The sequence below is a fragment of the Cinclus cinclus genome, chromosome 17 (genome assembly GCF_963662255.1).
Source record: "Cinclus cinclus chromosome 17, bCinCin1.1, whole genome shotgun sequence".
NCBI lineage: Eukaryota > Metazoa > Chordata > Aves > Passeriformes > Cinclidae > Cinclus > Cinclus cinclus.
This window is the reverse complement of record NC_085062.1, coordinates 5,413,909-5,436,489: the sequence shown is the minus strand read 5'-3', so window position 1 is coordinate 5,436,489 and position 22,581 is coordinate 5,413,909. Positions and strand designations below refer to the sequence as shown.

General features: G+C 39.7%; 1 protein-coding gene across 1 annotated transcript in view; it reads right to left on the bottom strand.

Moving 5' to 3' along the window:
• Positions 1-22,124, bottom strand: part of ZNRF3 (zinc and ring finger 3) — a 28,124-nt gene extending 6,000 nt beyond the window's left edge. The window contains exons 1-4 of the mRNA XM_062504410.1: positions 21,999-22,124; positions 5,330-5,404; positions 1,919-2,050; positions 867-977 (exon numbers count right to left, since the gene is read on the bottom strand). Coding sequence (XP_062360394.1) covers positions 867-977; positions 1,919-2,050; positions 5,330-5,404; positions 21,999-22,124 — 444 coding nt within the window. The remainder of the gene's footprint in view (positions 1-866; positions 978-1,918; positions 2,051-5,329; positions 5,405-21,998) is intronic.
• Between the last annotated feature and the right edge of the window lie 457 nt (positions 22,125-22,581).

The window sequence follows — 22,581 nt, the reverse complement described above, 5'->3', positions numbered from 1 at the left end:
CTGTGTAAGGGACTAGAGTGTAATAGCAGAGAAACACCACTGTAACATATCTTACAGGTCATGTCAGGCACAACTGATGTATAATTTCTTAAATTAAATAGGGAGAAGGCTAATTAGAATTTAAATCAGAAGCCTCATGAAAAGAATGCATGCCACATGCAGAAGTGAGAATGATAAACTACTCTGAATTAGAACTAGGTGAAGGCGCTGACAAATGGAATACACTGCAACTGCTCAACTGATAGGCAGTAACTATTCAAGCCTAGATTATAAAACTTGGTCAGGAACTTTTTCATATGTCAGTATTGACTGTAATGCCCCAATATACTGTTACCACAGAATTACCTGGAGTGACACTTGAGAAAGAAATGAAAATGAAATGTTATAAATTAGCTGTATCATTCCCTCCAGGACAAACTCAAAGTATGTTACCTGGAATTTCTGCTAACCAAACTTTTTACCTTGAAAGCCCCTCCCATTTCAATAGACATTATCCTATTGATAAAATTTGCTATTTCTTTTCAATCCTCTCCACAATACAGCAGTAAGAGTCTGGACTTATTTAGAAGTATACCAGTGCTACTGATAACCTGTGAGCAACTAGAAATGTTCTTTTTTCCCAGTGGCTAAGTGGACTGTTTTCATTTCAGGATTTAACTGAACAAATATCATGGGTTAATGTTAATTTCCTTTAAGGACTTGTCCAAGTTCTTCCGAAGGCCTACATGCATGGATAAAACCACAGAGCTACCAAGATGGTTATTTTAAGTCAGCATCCTGCATTTCAAAGAGTTGCAAGCACATTTTAGGACAAAGTAAGAGATGCTAACTTTCAGCATTCAGTGAATTCCCATTACTACTCTTACCTGACTACGTCGTTGTTTCAGTTTGATCTTGACAAGAAGAATGAGGCAAACAAGAGACACAACCACAAAGAAGGCCAGGAAAATTCCCATATCAAAGTACTCGGTGGGTTGCTTAAAAATTAAAAGAAAGGTATTATTTTTTCTTCCTTTAGATCATACTCAAATCTGTTGCTTCTTTCTCTTTTAATTTTAACAGGACTATTGCTGAATGTACACAATCAGAATGGCAGACGTCAGAGTACATTGTTCTGTTCATTAACTCAGATTTTATGAGACAAAACCCGTGTTTCACATGCCACTGCAAGTGAACAGAATACACAGAATGCCAATCATGAGACATCAGGTTTACAATCTCTGAACTGCAAAATCCAGTTTAACTGAGTGAATCACACCAAACCAAATTTTTATAGCTTATTGGGTTGTTTATGCATGTAAGTGACTGAGAATCAACATCTGAATTTTCAAAAAAATGGCCCACTTCTCAAACACATTTCTAAACAGAATCATTCCATTAAAAAAAACCAAACCAAACCAAACCAAAGCGGTAACTGGGACATGGATGACCTCTAGTTTTGCTCTTCTGGAAACTATGTAGAGAGTGTTAGGAAAAAAAGTCTGGAAAACCTATTTTATATAACAATTACAAATACCAGATAATCTCATAATTTATCTGTGTTTGAAATACTGCATATAATTATTAGTTAACACAGGACAAACCACTTTACAAAACTGAACTATCAGGAGTGTGCAATAACTAAGTTACTTAATCAAGAAAAAGGAAAACTCCTACTGTGTGAATTTTTTAGCTATTTCTGTACTCGAAAACATCCTTCTGAAAGACAGCAGATGCCACATTGTGGATACTATACTTACACCAGGTGCAGCTGCTAGTCCAGAGAGCAGTTACTCAGTTTATTTAGGTCAGCAGCATTTTACATGTATTAATGCACATAAGGAGCATCAGCACATCTTCACCCTCAGTGCAGTGAGCAAGCCCTGCCTGCAGTAACAACAGCACTGTGATACCCAGAGAAAGGATCTGGAAGTCTCACCCGTGGGGGGCGATGCTGAATCCTGGCCCGTGCCACTTTCTGCTTGTTAACTATGTTCATTAGCTTGACAGCATCAGCACCTTTCACGTACACCACTGGTCTCTTCAGAGGGTCCTCTGAGCCCTGGTTCAGCTAGAATAAAAAAAAAAAAAGTAGTCTGCTCAAAAGCCATGTTTCAGGAAAACCACTTTCCTTCTGGACAATGCAAAGAATGGTTAAGGAGTATGAACGTGGAATTGATTTCAAGCACTGGTTGTTCTTTTAGCACAGACCTTTAGTTAAGTATCTCACAGAATTAAACCTGAATTAAACTTTTGACTTATGCTGCCTTTTTCTTTTTAATGGACCAAAACTGAGATTAAGGATAAGCAAATGCTATTTCTGAACAGCACCTTCAACTTAGCTGCACTATGTATCAGTGCACATATTAATACTGTAATGTTAAACCTCACAAGGAAGAACAATAAAAATCTGCACGTTCCAAAAAAAATTTCCCAGCTACATTTTATCAGTCTTTCAATTTCAACATTTTTCACATAGAAGTTTCTTCAGCTTTCTGAACAATCTCATACCAGAGTCCTGTCTTTCGGGCTCTTTGTACCTAGCCATGTTAAGTTAGCAATTTCTGACGTTTAACTCTAAAAACTCATTCAAAACTACTTGAGTTCTAGAACAATGAGACCTACTGATTGCAGGATGGGGAGCCTCAAAGACTAAAGCATTTGAGCAGACTACAGAATTCATCCTGAAACTTCCTTCCAGTCCAGTTCTGTTTTGTCAAAAAGGCCAAATCACAGAATCAGAAAATAATGTGTGTGGGAAAACATGTCATGAACCTAACCTGCTGGTGAAGGCAGGGTCAACTATGACATTAAATCAGGCTGCTCACAGCTTTATCCAGTCAGATGTCAAAAAAAACCCTTCAAGTATGGAGAATGTGCAACTTCTCTGGCCAACAAATCCAGAACAACAATCTGCTAGATTGTTGAGAGAGAGTAATAACTAGACAAGATAACTATTCTGTTCAAAAATGGCACCAACACAATAACTTCATATAGCTTACTCTGACTTACAAGAAAAATACAAGTAGAGAGGCTGGCTGATACAAAACAAGCAATGCACTGACAAGCAGATGGAAATGGTATAGGGGAAAGGAAAGAGATGACAGGAATGTGAGCAAATAGAACAAGAGTATGTTATGGCTGAGATTAACATCTCTGCATTGTTGACAGCTGCCTGTTAGTTCTGGCTAAACCATGTAGAAATTACCAGCTGACTGGTCCATCATCCTGATTAAAAGACTCTACTTAAAACTGACCAGATGATGATTAACAGATTTAATTGAGAATTTTTTCAAACTGATTCTTCCTAGTTTGACGGATTTTCTGAGAACACTGACCAAACTACTTTTAAGGCAGGTGTCTTGTCATGAGCTAAAAACTAGTTGGAGTATCCAGGGATCCCACGTGTCTACAAGCCTTGCTGGCCTAGGGCCAAATCCAGTCACTGTCTTTCCATTCCCAAACACATACTCTCTCTCTCATGATTTCTTGTCTAAGACAGAATTCTCCAAGTTCCTCAGTCATTTTTGCAAGTTGTCAGACTCTTGCTAAACATGATGCTCTGGGTGCTGTTATTCCTCTTCAAATATGGAAAAGTAAAACTAAGAAACAAGTCAGACTTCAGAGAGCACTTCTAAAAATAAAAGTTTCATTCTCAATTTACAGCAGAAGACACTCAGACCAGTGGGAATAAACCCCATTTAAGCAAAGTCCTTTCATTTGGCATGTACCAAATTAACTGAGGACAATTTTTCCGGTCAGGCCTGCCTCCAATTTCTGTTCATTGACTAGCAGAAGGAACTGCCTTTGATAATACTCCACTCCTTCCTTTCAAAGAAATGCCCCTTATTTGTTCTAGTGCTTGGTAACAAGTATACATGAGAAAACTTTCTAAACAGCATCCCTGGGTGTCTTAGGATATTTCCATTTGAACCAAAGATACTCCAGATTACCTCATGTCGGTTTTCCCCCCACTGTTATCTCTCTTTGTTTTCCACAATTCCATTACGAGTGCCAAAATGGTACTTATTTTAAAGACAAATTACTTAGCACACCTGATGTCAAGGGTTCTGTAGATTTTAGATGAGAATCAAAATCCATTAGAAACAAGCATCCAGAGCAGCATGAGAACAGAGCCAATCCAATAACTGTTAGAGTATGAAAGCCACATCCAGTTATTCCTCTCCTGTTTGCCAGTGTTTCCACGGGCTACTACTGCTCTTTCATCTAACAGAACCTACTTACTCTGTCAGCTACTGCTCTAAGCCACTAACCTTCTTCCATTTTATTGGTACACCCAAAATATTCAAACAACCACTAGACTAGTTTCCCAGCTCTTGGGGACAGATGCACCCAGTTTATTACTTATAATGAAGCAAGGAAAGCTGCTGTTGTTAGAGGGGAAAAGAGCAAGAGACAGTAATTCAGCTTCCCAAGTCCAGAGCAGGGTGGCTGAAAGTAACCACAAGTTGTAACACAGAGTTAAAAAATAGAAAAAGACAGATCACACCTTTGTGAAGATATTTTTCCTGTGTAGAAAAGGGGGAAAAAATATCCCTGTGAATGTTTTCAAGATCAAGGCTGCAACTTTGATGCACATGCAGACCACAGTACTCGAAGCTTCCATCGCACAGGGTCTTCTGCATTCCTTTGTCCAACAGATACTCATTTCAGAATTAAAGCCAGCTTTTTAAACGTAAACACTGATGATCTCTCTTTTTCCCCAAGAAATACAGGCTGCACTTAAAACCCTTCAGCTCCACTTGCTGTAACAGAAACAGCAGTTTTGTTTCAAGACGAAACAGAACTAAACCAAATGCAGACTATTTTTGTGCTTATGTTTCTTCACTGAAGTAACTCAGAATTGGCTGAAGTATGTTAAAGCCTTTCATAGGGTTATTACCTCACCACTTCAAATAAAAAGATGAAAGTTAAAATAAGCCTTGGAAAAAGAAGAAAAACCCTGCTTGTCCACAAAATACATAGGCAGAAATCATCAGCTGTAAATGAGAAAGAAAGGGTTATAAATTTTAAAAAGAAACTTGTTTAGAATCAGGTTTGAATGTCATTTTGCAATCTCAAAAATAGCAGCTGTTCAACAACACTATTAATCACAGGCTGGATAGAGCCAAACATCCTGTGTTTTGTACACAGAGCTGGGCAAAGAAAATCTCCTTGATTAGATAATGGGCCACAAAAAAATTGCCTCTATCCTCTTTCAAAACCGTAGCCCCAGACCTGTATTCTGGATTCTAGCAACAGCTAGAAGACAAATCTAAATCCCCAAAGTTTTCCCTTTCTGCCAGGTTCCCAACACCTACATTGCTTCCTGCCTGACATTGCTTCATACCTGATCAATGGCATCTGGGTTTTCAGAAACATCAAAGATGACCGCTGTGGCTCCTCGCTGTACTGCTCGTTTTGCCTGCAATAAGAAAGACAGCATCCTCAGTCCCACCCCAAAAGAGAACTTCTTAACTCAAAAGTTACTCCCTCTCCTCATCTCTACATAGATTTAACATTTTGTGTTTCTAAGTAGTGAAAAAATGACAGAACAATTACAAACACAGGAGTTCCTGCACCAGCATGGAACACTGTAAAATTTCACTAAAGCTTCTACAGTGTCTCTGCTCCTTCCTTCTCAAAACAACTCTTTCAACAACCTTTTAAAGGAATTCAAGTGAGATTTACATCCTCTAAAGACTTTGATAAAAGCATTAAGAAAAAATTATGCACTTTTCCCTCCATTTTACTTGCAAGTGCCATTGAAAACCATCTCCCCTATGACTTGGGGTGGAGACAAGCTCACTAGTGTAGAAAATTAAGGTGGACCAGGTTCTTTATACCTTTTCAGTGTCATTCTCACAAACTAGGATATCACCATCTCAAAATGTCTCTCAGAGAATACTGCTTTTTCTGACCATCAGAGGTCAGAACTGTTGCATACATTTCTTATGCTGATCAGAATAAGTGCACAGCTTTTCATCAAACACCGTCCAGACCTGGAGTTACCAACTGCAGAGAGAAGGTATCAGAAGACATTAAAAGCCTCTAAACAGACAGAGAAAACAGTATTTTAACCACCGAGGCTAACACAGGGGTTTTATCCTGTTTCTGCCACTGTGTCTCTGAATGTACTGTTCAAATGTTGCTCAACAGCTCCACAAAGCAGTAACTTTTCAAAATCCTATTGCCTTTATGGACACAGAATGCAAGAAACTATTTCTCCAAGCAATGACAGCTATCACCACCACAGTACTAAACAAGAAGGCACTGGTCCTCCACAGAGACTACCAGAACCTGTGCTTACATTCATACATAGGAGAAACCAACAAAAGTGATAAATTATGAAACATTACTCAGCATTTTCTTGGGAAAATAATGACCAATACAGAGAAGCTGGTTTGAATACATAAAGGTCACTTGCTTTGCTCTGTTCTCGCATTTTATTTTAGATCAACAAGGCTCATCAGACAGCACATGAGGGAAACCAACTCCCAAAATGGAGCTTTTTCTCAGCCCACCAGGTATTTGACCCCTTTGAAGTCGGCACACCTGTTTAATGGCTAAGAACTTGGGGAGGAAGAGTTAAAAGGAATTTACCACCCGTTCTCCTCTGCAGTAGCCCTGAGGTGAGGGCTCATCCAGGTTTCCCTAGAAGGCACCCCTTACAGACACGAACTGCTTACAGAACTGTTCAGGCTATTCAGATTGTTTTTCAGGATGATCAGTCAACAAGCAAGGCCTCTTGATCTCTGAAGAGATTTTTTAAGAGATTTTTCAGATCAGCGCTGATAAAAACTCCTTAATTGTGTGAATACACTGGACGAGCAGCAACTTTCCACCACCATCACCGGGCGTTAAGAGATGAAAAGCACAGGATAAAAAAATCGTGCTGCGGAGGGGAACAGCAAAGGGAGGGGGGTGACCCGTCTGGCCACGCTGCCAACTGCGGCGCTCCTCGCAGCGCGGCCGAGCGCAGCTCCCGGCCCGAGGCCGCGGCCACCATCCCTGAGGGAGCAGCGGCCCCGCACAGCGCCCCCCTGCGGCCGCCGGAAGCGCCCCTGGCCCCGGCCGAGCAGAGCAGAGGAGAGCGCCGGAGGCCGCGGGGGGAACGGGGAAACGCGGGGGTTTTTACTCCTTGCTGGGGGCGTTAAATCCTGATAGCCGGGGAAAGGCGGGACCGTCCGCTCCTGCCAAACTTCCCGGGCTCTTGCCGGCTCTGCCGCAGGTGCTGAAGAGCCGCGTCCGTACTCGGGTGCTGCGGCGCTCCCGCCGCCCTGAGCAGCCCGGGGCACAGCCCGGGAGCCTCGGCCCGCACTGGGAGCTGGGTGCCGGCCCTCTCCAGGCTCCGGCTCCTCGGCTTCCCCGGGTTCCGCTGGGCAGAGCTCGGAGCGCGGCTGCCTCCGCCTCCAGCTCGGCCTCAAAGCCGAGCGCTCCGGAGGGAAGCGGAGCAGGGAACGCTTCTGCTCGCCGGGCATTCCCCTCCTGCCCTCGGCTTGAGGCGGGGCCGGAGCGCACCTGTGACTGAAACACCTGCCCGCCCTCCCTTCTGCATCCCCCAAAATACCGCAGGACCATTCAAGTCAAAATGTCTTTGAAAATACCCTGCCCGCCACTCGGTAATCGGGGCAGTTCAAAATAACACAGCAATGTTAAGTCCCACTTAAAATAACGTCAGTCTGTAATAGCCACGTGATTTTTTTTTTCCTTTTTTTTTTTTTTTGGGCTAGCCAGCATTTGGACTCACTCAAATCATTTTTCTAAGCAAAGTGATCAAACCTACGTCAAAAATAAACACAAGCTGGATGCGGGGGAATAAAAAAAGCTAATGCAGTATATGCTTTACTTTTACATTTACAATACTTGAGGCAAACAAACAGACGTTTCCACAATTCAATTCCCATTCATTTGCCAGACCTATTTCTTTCTGTGATTGTCTTCTGTCTTCAAACAAATGACCATCAGTACGTATCAGTATTACTCCTCTTTTGTAAAGAGTAATAGAAAACAAAAAAAGAATAGTAATTGCACTTCTCATAATTCAAGTGATCACTTTGTTCACAGATAACAACTTCCCAATCCTTCTCTGTGTTCAGAGTCTACAGTTTATGCTACTACAGAACAGTGGACATTACCAATAAAATAAACATTAAATACAGTCTCAGATTAAAATCTGTCAGAATTTACTAGGCCTTGTAATCTGGGTAAGATAAGAGGAAATGCATGTGACAAAAGTCCAAGAAAAACACCTCTCCACATCTCCAGGGCTGAGGAATTTTAATTTATTACCTCAAAGAATACCAGAAAGATTTTTAAGAGCTCTGCACTACCTCCCTGTGGGCCAGGCAAATACAATAAGGAAGTAACAACTTCCTTGATGAGGCAAACTTTCAACCCAAGGGACCAGATAATTATTAAACAGGTGCACTGTTCCTCTCATTCATTCAAGTCAGGTAGGACAGCAGCAACCAAAATAGCAAATTCAGCTCCTTCCTGACATCCTGAAGGACCTTGAATGCTTGCACATGTGAACATGGCAAGCATCTCCTCCTCTGCTTTCTAGTATGGTTTCATCCCAATAATGTTTCAGTTGGTATGCAACAGCGGAGAAGCCATCATAAGAAAAGCTGCTTAACAAGGTTTCCCTTTAGGAGAAAAATCATACCAACAGTATCAGTCTTTATTCATTACATTTACTTTTTTACCAGTTAGAATTGCCTGACAATATTTGGTAGTATTTGCACCTGAGGACATGATACTTCAATCTAATGGATTTCAGAGACAGATGAGAGAAAGACCAAGGTTTAAACCATAGGTGGGGAGATCTAAGTTCATTAAGCACTACAAGCTCTGCTATTTACATCAACATAGTAATGCATTACACACCTATTAAAAGAGTACCTTTGGTTGAAAATGGCTATTGATAGAGACAGATTACTACTTATAAATCAACTTTTTTTAAGTTAGCATCCTGGATAACACTGATGGACTGAAGGGAGAAAAGAATGCTTTAAAAGTATTGGCTGCCTGTGTAAGCCATGGATATATCCTTGTGTTATAAAATCATGTTCTCATAAATGTTTTTACATTAAAAACTACCTATCTCTCTTCATGGATTTGTTCAATTGTTCGCGCATCTTCTTGGAACTTAGTACACTCTAGTTAACAAATATTATAGTTATAATTTGGTATGTGCTACATGAGTGGGTTGATGTATTCCCTGGGTTAAGAAACTCATTAAGCTGTGGAAGAGGAGATTGGGCAATGGTTTAAGGAGTAACCAGTACAGATGCCAGTAAACTCCTTTTAGCAAACTATTCCATCAGGTGTCAGCATTATTATTAGGTGGTCCTTCAAAATGATCAAGATGGAAAGCACAAGAGTAAGGATATAGTACACAGAAAACAGTCCTATGGCCCCAAAAGTAAAATGCTGCTGAAACTAAGGGTAACACCACAGCTCCAACAGGTATAACAATGGCTTTTTCTTATTCCCATTCCATTTTCCAGTACATCTTGGGTTATGGGGCAGAAAATATGGTATTACTCTAAATCACTGTAGAGACTGTTGAACAACGTAGTCAAAAAATAGGTGTGTATGTCCTTATTTAGCTAAGAACTGAGCCAGCCTGAATTTCCACTGACAATTTTTGAGTGTTTTTTTCCCCCCTCAGTTTCTCTATGAACTAATGATTACTGAACTTGAGGCATATTTTTCTGGATATTTCCAGCCCATCAGGTCCAACAGTCTATGTCAGATCTCTCTCTACATTGTGGAGACAGTGGTCATTAATCTGACAAAAAGAGTGGAATTATGCAAGCAGTGTTAAGTGGAACATTCTTCATAGCTGATTCTATCATCAGCTGTCCTCTGGTGCTTTGAAATAAGAGAAGTCAGCCTCTCAAACAGTGTACTAGTAACATATGAACAACACTCAGTGACATGCAACTTGCAAACTGTGACTCCAAGGAACAAAATTTTCAATGAAAAGGTGCAGTGTCTTGTTTTACTGCTCTAGAAAAGCAGTTCAAGGATTTCAACAATCTTGACTGCTAGGGAATACAGCTGAAGGGATGAGGTTTCCATCTGCAATATTTCACCAAAATAAATGATGAATATAGCAAGTCAGTGGTCTTGCTCTTGTCTTGAGCAGACCCAAAAGTAACAGTCTGTTCCAATATCAATTGATTTGCACCAAGTGAGACCACAAAGATATCAACAATATTACTGAGATATGATAGAGAATATGTACTATCAGGTTCTAGTTATTGGCTTTTCTATTAGAGGTTTGCTGTAGTTGTGTGGTTAAACTGTGACACTTCTGCAGACTTTTTTTTTAATTATTATTAGCAGAGGACAACTTTGGTGCTGAAACAAGCATTAGGAGCCTACATTACCAGATTTTAACTTTCTGCAGTTTCAAGAAGACCTCAGTTAAGTCTGGACAAACCCAAGAAGTTCTAAATATGAGAAGGACACCACTGGTTCTTTCATAAATGCATGAGGAATCTGAAGATGTGACAAGATGTTGCCATTGCCAGTTTGCCATTACAGTCAGCTGAATAGTATTCTGACTGATACTCTCAAAGCCCTGAACTTCTTCAGGAGTGAGGAATACCTTAAATAACTCTACTAAAACAAGCAGTGGGTATGAACTGCACCCCCATTCTATGGATGGCAGCATTAGATTTTCAGTATGGCAGAAATGGCATCACATGAAGCCAGGCAATAAAATCCAAACTTGCCATCATTAAGAACCTTATGTAAACCCCACAGCATTGTGCAAATACATCTTTTTTTATGCATCTGTGAAAATGCAAAACCTGTTTCTCTCAGAGCTACAAAGAATACAGAAAATAACATCTGAACAATCCTGGCCTCTCTCTTTTCTCCCCCCACACTGCTATCAGGCTGTCACAAAAAATACCTTGTCCCTTGAACCAACACTGGAGCTAGAAAGCCAGGCCACGGGCCAATTCTGCAGGGCAGGGGAGGAAGGAGAAAAGGACAGCCATCTACTTTGCAAACAGCAGAAGTTACAAATTAACCAACTGATGCTTCAGACCTGTTAATGTGCAATTCCCTGGTATTCCAGAAACTCAGTTAAACCAAGCATAAACAAGATGCCATTTCAAACCTTTTCTGAGATAATGAAAAAGGAGCTTTCAAATTTCTGTCTGAAAACAGAGGCAGAATATCAAAACAAGACAGCCAAATCCCCATGTATCACACCAGCATAAAACCCCTTCCTGACTTGGAAATACTCGACTTCTCTGGCACCTTGAGGTATGTTTTATACACATGCCCTATAGAATTACACAGCATTACAACAGTTGCTTACCAATTAAAAAGTACAGAAAGTGTGAAGCAGCATTTTTAAATTTAAAAGCATAACACAATTTAAAACCAATGTACCTTTCTGTATAAAAAAATCCCAAGCCTTAAAAAGATATGTATTTGCAGTTAAAAAAAAAAATCAGCTCATGCAATATATAATCACACCAACAATATATATACACACCAGTGTGATTCAATCACTCAGTACAGAGAGGCTCTCAGATGGTTAAAATGAAGAACAAGAAAACTCAATGTCTCTCTTTCCCGGGGTTAGGGAGAAACACTGTTATCGATTCTGAGTCTAACCCAGTAAAAACAGTAAGAAAAAGACATTTATTTAATCCTGAACACAGCAAAGCCTGCCAGCTACACATCTCTTAAGATACATTTCAGAGTCATGGGACTCCAGTCCCAAACCCCTGACCTCTGCTATCACCATTTTGCAGGCCAGCAGCCTTGTTGCTATGACAAGGCACAGTTACAGAGAGAAGGGCAAGCACTGGAAGAGATCAAAGGAGGGGACTGGGGTCTTGAACTAGATTACATATTCACAGAGAACCTAGCACACTCAGCAAGAACTGGGTGGCTGCATTCAAAACTGATGGTTAACCCTTCAAGCTTTTCCCAGAACTTCTGTATACGCTTACCTTTGAAATATAACGGTCACAAGATGAGGATATTTTAGGAATTATGTACTAAACATGTACTATAACATACGCTATAAAATACCACTACAGCCAATCCAGATAATTCTTAACCTTTGCACTGAGGGTGTACTGGAAACAAATGGACAGAAGCAAGCCAGACCAAAGATAATTCTGTAAACATACATGCAAGCATGTTGTGGTGCTGAGAGAATAAAAAACAAGAGATATAAGAAAGCACTGGAGGAGCTGTAAATTAAAGAAACTATTAATGCAGACCGCTATAAAAAGGCATCCCTACAGTACCCAAGCTGTGTAAAAAGAATGTACTGAAGTTCCTCCTATAGGCATGTGCTCCAATAGTATACTAATTTTAGAATTATAAATTTGTATTTATGTATATCAAAAGGGAAAACAAAGACTAATACGAATTGTCTTGTATTTAGAATGAGAAATGAAAAAACTTTGAAAAATTGTTAATAAGAATTCCATCTAATCTCAGTCAATTTAATGGGGAGTGCTTAGTATCATATGTCTTGCTTAGCCTCACCCTCAGGAAGCTGACCTTTATCAATAGGTTGGTATCTACTGTGAACAAGGACATTTTAGAGATAACACAATTATCAGAGATGATGAAACAATAAATCCATATCTCAGTAGTAACAGAAAATGCAGTGCTCTTTGCAGGGTTATAAAGTGCCTGCATGCAGTCCCTAACAGTATGTTCAGATAGACATGACATATACCAAGGTGAGTTGAGAAGAAGCAAAGGTATTTTCACTTCTTCACATATCAAAGTGTTGCAGTCCTGGAGGTTCTTTGGCAGGGATGAGCATCTGCATCCAAGACTACAGAAAGGCATGTAAGCCCTAGTAAGGGACTTCAGTCTTCCTGAACAAAAAAAAATCATGTGGGATTCCATTGGAATCCAGTAGGATACTGCTGATTCTGTGAGATCCTCCCTCTCTACTACTAGAATCTGCATGGTGGGTCAGTATTCCAGTTCAGCTAGCAAAGTTTCATGTTCAAGGCTGGCTAATACAGGATGATATGGCTCTTCTTCCAAACAGTAAGCCTTGGTTTTGGATTAGTTTAGTTTCAAGGTCCCAGGCTGTGGTGGGCCCTTGTTGTTAGTTTGTTGACTCTGTAAAAAAAAAAAAAATTAAAAAAAGAAAAAAAAAAGATAAAAAGAAGGGGAAAACAAAAATGAAAAAGGTGGAGGATTTTTGTTACAAAGGGAAACTGGAAACTTCTCTCCACGCAAGCAGAGACATGGCTGTATTGCAGAGGCCTCGGGGCAAGGATTAAAGAAAAACAAAATAGAAACCCTTCCATCTCTAATTAGGGTCTTCATTTGCCAAAGAGCCATTCCACAGCGGGAGGAATTACATTCAAGCCGTTGCTTGGATAACGTCTCCCAGCAGGTTGGCTCCTTAGAACAGGCTACTCCGAGCCAACAATTTCTGGTTACTTGGAGGCAAGCAGCCTGCATATTGTTTTAACTGGCCTGGCTTTTACAGCCAGTTTTGCTGAAGAACAATCTTCTATTCAGAATGCAGAGATAAAAGCTTCACTTGTTTTGAATTTGTCGCCAGTTTCTTTATCCCTTTCTTTTTTTAAACATGGGAATTATAGGTTCTGGAGATTGCATTATTTCCCTTGTAGACTTCAATGTTTTTCTCCCTCTAGCCACTTGATTCTTTGCCAGTGAAGGCTGCTGTCTGGAGTCCAGCCATTCATCAGCCCCTACCTCATCATTAACACTGTGGTGCTGGCGGTCACAGCTCATTGCTGGCGACAGGAAATCCTAACTTGCAAGAGGTTAACCACAGCCCATAAACAGTCAGACTGGCTCATTAGTCCCTTACACTCAGCAGAAGCGACCCTCTGAGAGTTTCAACACCATTCACAGACCTGAAGTCTACGGATTCTGTGGTCTTTGCAAATATCTCCTCCTCCCAACACCCACTTAAAAGCTCACTATTTGGATCCTCAGGGATAAGGCCCATCTTTCTTCCTATCCCAAAGGGACCAAGTTATTTGAGCATTTTGAAAAATTACATGTCTGTGATGTATTCTCTTGGCTTACCAATTGAACAAAACACCAATGGGCCAAGAACTGACATACTCATGCACTACAATATATACATTCTTGTGATATTTTTAATAGTTTATGTGCAAGTTTCCTATCCCTACTGAACAGTTCTAAGGCCACAGCAATGCAAGTATTAATAACATATAATTAATCTGTATTACCTAATTCATATCACAAATACTTCCAACTCTAATGTTCAAAAACTAACCTGCTGGAACTGCAAGTAACTTGGTCAGTACTCCCTACACTGATTAAAAAGCACTTCCCACTCATTTTGAGTTCACAGTATGATCACTTGTTTCATTTGGAGTCATTTCCTTGAACTCAGTACAAATGTTAAATCATCATGTTATCCAAAACCGCACCTCTAGATATCACCTGGTCATCAAAAAAAGATAAAACGTTTGGAGCAGAAAAACATGTTCTGGCAAATTATCTCAAAGCAGTAGGATATGAAGCACAATTTGTGAAATTTTTTTTTTCTTTTTCCTTCCTTTTGGTCTTGTGAAAATCACTGCAAAACATTCCCACTTTATGTCTGCAATTTTTTAGGATCCAGCTTTTTACCACTGTCTATTGTATCTGCCCAACTTTTATTCTGAATATTGGAGTCCCTCTGATGCAGCTCTGGTTACATTCCGAAGTTCTCCAGTTTCTTTCAAAAGCCTTCTGTCTCCTAGTGCACCAAAATTAGGCATGTCACTCATCTGTGAAGTCCTAAATAATTCCATTCCCTGCCTCCATATCTGCTCCTTATTTTCTTCACTTTCTGGTCCATTTATCTGATTCTGCTTGCCAGGCTTCTTTTGTTCTCATTTCTATACTCCAACACAGCAGCACTTACTTGCGCTCTCACTTTTCTGTTTCAAACTCCATTTCTACAGTTCTTCCAACACGTTTGCCACTATGCATTTCTCCTGTTATAGAAACAGGTAGATTCTGCATGTAAAACAAAAACAACTCTCATTGTCTGAAAGGCTTACAAGGCACATAGAATAACGAGACAATAAAACTTCAAAGACATGAAGCACTTACGTATTATTGCTATTATTTGTAAGTGCAGCATGCCTTAAATAATTGTTCCTTAGTCCCTACTCAGCCCTCGACTTCCATTAATTTCATTGGGAGATCTGACTGAGCTGAACTCCAGTAACACATGTAGTGCAACAACAGCTGCTTCTTTAGCTTAAGGGAGAAGCAGCTGTGTTCCACAGTTGGTTAGAAAGAAGTGAAGATGGTGGTGGTGACTGCTAAGGACTCAACTCTAAAAGTGGACATTTATTTAAAGTAATCAATCCAACAATGGCAAATCTAAGGAGTGCCCAGAGGGAGAAACAAGAGAGAGGGCTTTTGTTCATGAATAGCTGATGCTTCTAGTAACCGTGCAGGGAACATGGAAAGACAGTTAGTAAAATAATACAGTAGCAGATTGCTGGCACTAGTTACCAATGGAAAGAGCTCACCACTACCCGTGAATGACATGACAGAGCTACTGCTTCTGAACTACACAACCTGATTCAGCCCTTGTTTGTCCCTTCCTTTGAGCTTTCTCCTCTTTGGCTTTGATCCAGTTCTTTTCTTTCCTTCTGCATCTTTCACCATACAATCCATACACAAACCTTTCCTTCTCCACATTTCAACTGGCTTGCTTGTCAGCTCTCTTTGCTGTGCTCAACCTCTCCCTTCTCTCCTCAAAGGGACTGCAGAAACTACAGTGGAAAGTAGCAATGGAATGAGAGGATTTAAAGAGGGAATATATAAGAAAGGTACTTGAGTAGTACCTTTCAAAATTCTTGAGTTTATACTCAAGAATTCAGTTATAATGATGACACTGCTGTTTCATGCAGTGGCCACATGTTCTAACACTCTTAGATGCAGCCTTTCCTCCTTTCTTCTTTCCCATTCAAACCCCCTTCTTCATCTGTAAAAATTGGCTTGTTGTTAGAGCATGGTCTGTGAGGGGTGAAGAGGTGAGGAGATGGGAAGCAGAAATACACTGAGCTTTTGGCAAAAGCATTTTGTTCTATGGGATTTTTTTCTTCTTTTTCTGTGTGCCATTACAAAAAACCATCTTCTTCCTGAAAAATCCAGTATTATCCCCTCTTCTGATCTCATCTGTGCTAAGAGTTTTGTTAGAACTCTAGAAATCACTGTGCCTATATGGTGCAGAGGTGTGATCACACTACCAGCACTGGGGAAGTAAGAGAAATCAATGTCAAAACATAAATGACATCAAAAGTATTTGCACAAGTAACAGCATCATTTCAGATATAATTTTTTAAGATGCTTTATGGTTGTTTAAATTGGATGTTAACATTTCAGGTGTCCTGGACATTATAAATGATGCTGAAGGGGGGAATAACAAGAAACTATCATGATATTACAGTACTTATGATGTTCTTTGGTGCTTTGGGAAAATTATCATTTTCTCAATATATTCTTTAGAACAAATACTGTAAAGACAAACACAAACATGGCAGGGATTTCAATTATATATACTAAGTTTTTTCACAGTAAACCATAATTTTAGGTAGTGCTAAGACAACAATGCTTGGAAATAAAAAAATTTAATGCAAAGATAATAAAGACTCTTAAAGAACATGACTGATTGAGAAGGTCTGGATCCTTAACAGTAGCCAGGAATGTTAAAACATTAAAACTCATAGTCATTTTTCATTACAAAACAATGGGGTTGATAAAAGGAATAGTTTTTATTTTGATCAGAGTTCTGGCATGTTTGACATCGCAATATAGATCTATCAGCTGGTCCACAGCCAATGGAGTCTAGTCTCATTCAAAAAGCTTTCTTCTACTTCATAACAACTTCCTTCTTAACAGAGAACACCTAGGAGTTCAAAACAACCAAAATTAAGTTTATACTGCCAAAATACCTTTCTCAGTCTGTAAATGACATACATTTATGTCCACACTGCCATCATAAAAAGCAGACCCTGTCTCCTCTTACTTGTTCCTACCTCCACTGGACACTACACTGTCAGCACAAACCTCCAGGTAGCCACACAGTGAAACAAACCAACCAACCAGCTTAAAAATCACTCATACCATTACGTTTCATCCAGACTGATTAAATTTTGCCACTAATTTTTGAGACTACTGCCTCAAAAAGAATTAGAAGTGCTTTTTGGATTCTGTTTGCAAAGAAGAAACATGGCCTAACAAACAGAAGGTAGAAAAGGTCCCCAAATTGTGGAACAGATACCATAAGTGGGATGTCAACTATTGCAATGGATTTAAGAAGTTTTCCTGCAGTGACAGTATTTTCTACTGCATGCAGCACAAGACTCATCACAGGGTGCCTTACTGCAGCTGTCACTACCAGTTGAAAGTATCTGAACAAGCAAAGTTTTGGAAACACTGACCAATGGTTTTAGGCATGTTTCTCATTAATTTAGATCTTAATCTATGGCACAATTCAGTCCTGATTTCTGAACAAGTTTAGCATGGAAGAGCATTTGCCTAAATTCAATATGCTTTTATACAACTGAACTCAATCAATTTCTACAGGAAATTATCCAACTGTCTATAAAACCATTACTGTTAGAAAGAAACAAAAAGTATACTGTCAGCAACCAATTTGAAATTATAACTGATTGCTTAATTTAGGCTATTAATACAAAGATGTAAGTTGCTTTTTTTTTTGTTTAATTTGCCTTTTTTATTAGTTTTAGTAACTCTGAAAGAAAAAAGATTAAAATGGACTCCTCACAGGCCTTCTTGGTCCTCAAGTCTTAGAACAGATGTCTCTTTATTCAGGAACTAAACTACCAACACAGCCCCATAAATTCTCATTTGATTACCTTATAAGAATTTTTATACTTAAACTAAATCGTTAGACAAAAGCTGAGGAATCACAGTTCAACTGTTAAGTGCATTTTCAAGTTATGATTTTGGCCCCAACCTAAATAGTATAATAACAATGATGACATGGCAAAACAAGAGATTCTTCGAGTTAGTATTTGTGTGAAGTTTTTGTAAATAAGCTCTTAGAAAAGAAGTGGATGGATATTGGAAAACTGCTGGGAATTTCCTCATATTACAGATTTCTTTCATCTGAAGAAAACAGGAAGCTGTAGTAGCAGGGACATCCTGTCTTTGTTAGGTTATACTCAGATGGACATCCTCAAATACACATATCCTATGAATACAGAAGAGCAAGAAGAGTGAGAAGAAGAAAATCCTTTTTTTGTGGACTTTCAATCCTGCGGAAAAGGAAGAAGTGCTATTTTAAACAAATCTTCAGCATTTTCTCACTGTACTGAAATTAAAACCAATGGTATTGCTGAATTGTATTTCACAGTCTTGACAGATGTAATTAGCTTTGAAAATTACTGGGGTGGGGGAAGAACAGGGGTCTGCATATTGGAGAGTACAGGACACATGGAGGTATAATGCCATGACAGTACAGTGGATCACAGAATCCCAGAGTGGTCTGGGTTGGAAGGGACCTTAAAGAACACCCAGTTTCAACTCCCAGCCCTGCCAGGATGCAGGCAGACAATCAGTATTGCAGGCAACCCTGCTTCTGCCTTTCTCCAGCACAGCCTCACTGCTGGAGCAGTGAAGGAGTCTCATTGTGCTGTGAGCAGAGAGAAGGCAGGAATTCCAGGAGGGGAAAGGTTCCCTTTGAAGCACATGGCACCAAGAGCTTCCCAGTGACCATGGCAACAGCTCAGTGGGTTCCCAGCCTGAGAACCAAGTTACTACAACCATGACTCAAAAACAAAAAAAAAAAAGTCTGAAAGAAGGGGAGAGGGGGAGGTGGGGGTCGGGGGTGTGGGGGAGAGAAGCTGAAGCAAAATTAGCCTGGCAGAAACTGAGCGGCTCCCTGGTAGGCAAATCCAGCCAATAATGCTGCTCGGGTTCACGGGGTTTCCTTTTCATTTCCAAAAGCTTTCTTCCTCCTCTGTCATTCCCCTTCTAGCCCTATTCAGGAGCTCATAAGATCAGTAAAACCCAGGCCTTTGCTTTGCCTGCATGCAGCATGGCCTCAAACAGGGCTGCACTGTGATCAAAGGTAGTGGTAAAACACAGCTGCCACACACACTCCCTGCCTCAACCAAGGCCCAGTTTTCATGGGCACTCTTAACAGCAGATACATTTTTTTAAACACTTTCATTTGCATTACATTATATAAAGAAGGACAAGCAATGACTAAGAAGGATGAGCAATTACAAAATCAATATGAATGACAAATCAATATGAAAATTACAAAATCAGTATGAAAATGGAGACATGAAATTCTGTATAGCTACCTGTGGATAAACAAGTAGAGCAGAACTTCTAAAAGCACAGGCCAGAGTTTTGTTTGTTGTTTTTTTTTTTTTTAAAGAAACAAACAAAAAACAAACAAACAAAACCATCTCCCCTAAATAAAAAAATACCTCGACCACCAAAACCAACAGTAAGAATAAAGCTATACAGAACTTTTTACCAGATATCTCTACAGCTTTTGACTAGTCTACAGTCTGCTTCACCATATTCCAAACTTTCGACAATATCACCTCTATGATGCCCCACGCTGGGGACAGGTTAAATCAAACTTCATGAGGAACAAACTGTAGGTTTGCACTCCTTGATTTCTTCCTCCTTTTCTATATGGAAAAAAACACAACTATTTCCTTTCCCTGTTCAAGACCAGCCCTCCCCCATTTTCTTTTCTTTTCCTTCTCCTATTCCTTTCCTTTTCTTTTTCCTTTTCATTCTATTTTTCCTCCTCTCCCTCCTTCCCTCTCCTCTCCCATTCCTTTCCCTTTTACATTTTCTTTTAAGTCAGCTGCCAAATCCTAAAAATAACCAGAAGAAGACACATATACACATGCAGCAGGTTTGATATTTACCCGGGCTAAAGAGTTTACAGGCCACACTGGATCCTCATATAGCTATTTATGTACCAAACTGCATGGAAACTGAACTTTTCCGAGACCCAGACAATCACAGCACAACTTATTCTCACTGGGAAGATAACCAGGTTGACTTAACTGATAGACCTGAAATAACCTCAGGGCTGATACTTGTGCTGCTATCTGCACTCAACAATATTCCAGGAATTCTGAGAAGTCCTTCTAAATCAGGACATAACTTAAGCAGAGTAAGAACTGAGTAGAAGGGTTGCTAGCAAAAGATGGAAAGAAGAAACTACAGTGGAGAACATGAAATAGGGAAGAAATAGCTCAGGAAGAGAAGAATAAATAGAGAAAATAGAGAACAATGAAATGCAGTGCAGTCCTGACTAGAACCTTGGCTAGAGTTTTTTCACCTGTTGAAATTGCTACATGTAAACTGACACATTTGGAACTCTATGCACCAATTCTCTGCACACACTCTGTCACATCACCATCATTATGCATCGAAGTAGATGCTACAGAGCTCCTGAAGCAAAGCCAAAGTCTGCTGTTCAGTTGGTCAAGCTTTAGGAAGCCAAGATCAGCAGATACTGAGCTGAACTTACTCTGAAAATGGGTGTGGGGACATGGGGAGTATAGAGGACATGGTGGGATTTGGGCAGAATGTATAGGCCAAGTATATATTCTTAGTATTTTTTTGTGTGCAGGGTACCTATGGTTCAACTTTCTTTATCCATTTTGTACATCTGTACATCTATTTCCTCACATAATTTTAAAGAGCCTGACTGGTGGGACTGAACAGCCTCCTTCCTGAAATGGCTTGCCTCGAGATTAAATTTACTCCTGGAGTTTACTTATCAAGCAGTATGCACCTTTCAGGACTGAACCTTCTCTAATTCCCATCCTTACAAAACCTCATACCCATATTTTATCTTTCTAAGAACAAAGAAGCAACAGCCAGAATTTCTGTGAAACAGTTTTCCAAGTTAGAAAATAAAAGCTGTCTCATGCTGCAATTCAATAAAAAGAGAAGTCACTTCTTAAAGACATGTTTTTCACCATGTACCACAAATTAAACCTGCAGCAGCTTTTAGACAAGCAGATAGCTTCCCATTTCCTTGGAAAGGTGAAGTTTTTAGAAGTTTTGTTTATAAATTTAGAGACCCGGGTTTTTAAATAAAAAATGTCAGCCTGCAATATTATCTTCTGCTTGATACACTGCTAACCTGAAGTCACCAACACAGTCCTACCAACTTTAGGCAGCTGGATTTTAGGACGAACCCCTGTTATGCAGTAGTTTTCAGCTACTCAGTTACTGGTAGAACTTGTGGCCTATGCTCTTTCACATACTTTCAAACCCTCTAGACTTCAAATGCCAACATATTATAACCTCAGTACTCAAAAATTCTAAGGCATGAACAAAAAATGGTCACCTTTCTGCTTCCTTTTTTAACACATGCAGGAGCAGTAATGGCATTAATGACTTCATCCCATAAAACAAAGAGAAAAGTTTTGCACTTAATTTAAGATTCCAGAGGCCCCATTCCATGGCAAGGGATGTTGACAATTTTTTTTTTTTTTGACCAGTACAGTAAGAGTCACTTGTTATTAGAGATAGCTATCCTGTGATGAAAGTGAATAAATCTTTCTAGGTTTGAAAGCTTCTCTTTCCTCAAAAAGAGGAAATTAATGTATGTATTCTCAGAAAATTATGCCTAAGGAAAACCAGTAAGATGCTTTCATTTTGACTGCTTTGACCAAGTAAGAACTACAGTTGCAGTTCACCCTTTCTACTCCAATACTGCTTCTGCTGAACAGCCATTTTTGCTTTCATCTTTGTTAGGTTCCTACAGAGAATTCCCTCAAAAAGGGAATGCTCAGCTCTCAGTCACCATCTCTATCAACTGCATTATGACAGCATCTTTCCCTCAAGTACCTACAGTGAAAATGGGCAAAACAGGAATATTTTGTGGAGTAAGGAGAGTTTTCCCTTGGTTTATTTCTTGCTGATTTTTCTCAGAAAAGAACTAATCCTTCCAAGAAACAGTTACATGCAGTCCCAAACTATCCCCTTACCTTTCCTAAGACAGTGAGGCATGGCTTGGGCTCCAACTCTGGCTGTTCCAATTTCACCACTCCTACCCAGCCATATTCATACAGGTCTTCCTCATCATTGCTATTACACAGTCCAAGTGGATGCATCTGAAACAGAATCAGAAAGAAACCTTTAGCCAATCATTAGAATTCAAAAACATACAGATATATAAATAAATAAAATAATAAATAAAAGTGCATTTGGTTGAAGTTAAGGTACACCAGAAAAACTGAAATGTAAGGCTGCATATATGAAGAATTCAGTACATTTCTGAAGCATGCTATGAGTACAAAATCTTCACAATTATGTATAAGCTGTCATCTTGCTTATGAAAAATCATTTAAGGCCACCAATTAAATGTGACTACAAAGACCCCCTTGGTATTGCAAACCACCTTTCCTTGCAAACAGACAGAAATAATACAAACTGCTTGGCTGAGTCCCTTATGAAAGCTTTACGCATCATTAAGATCCAGACCCCACATTTCAGAGCCATTATCACCTTTGTTTTTAAATAATTGCACAGCATTAACAGGCTGTCATCCTTTGAAACAAGCCTATCACT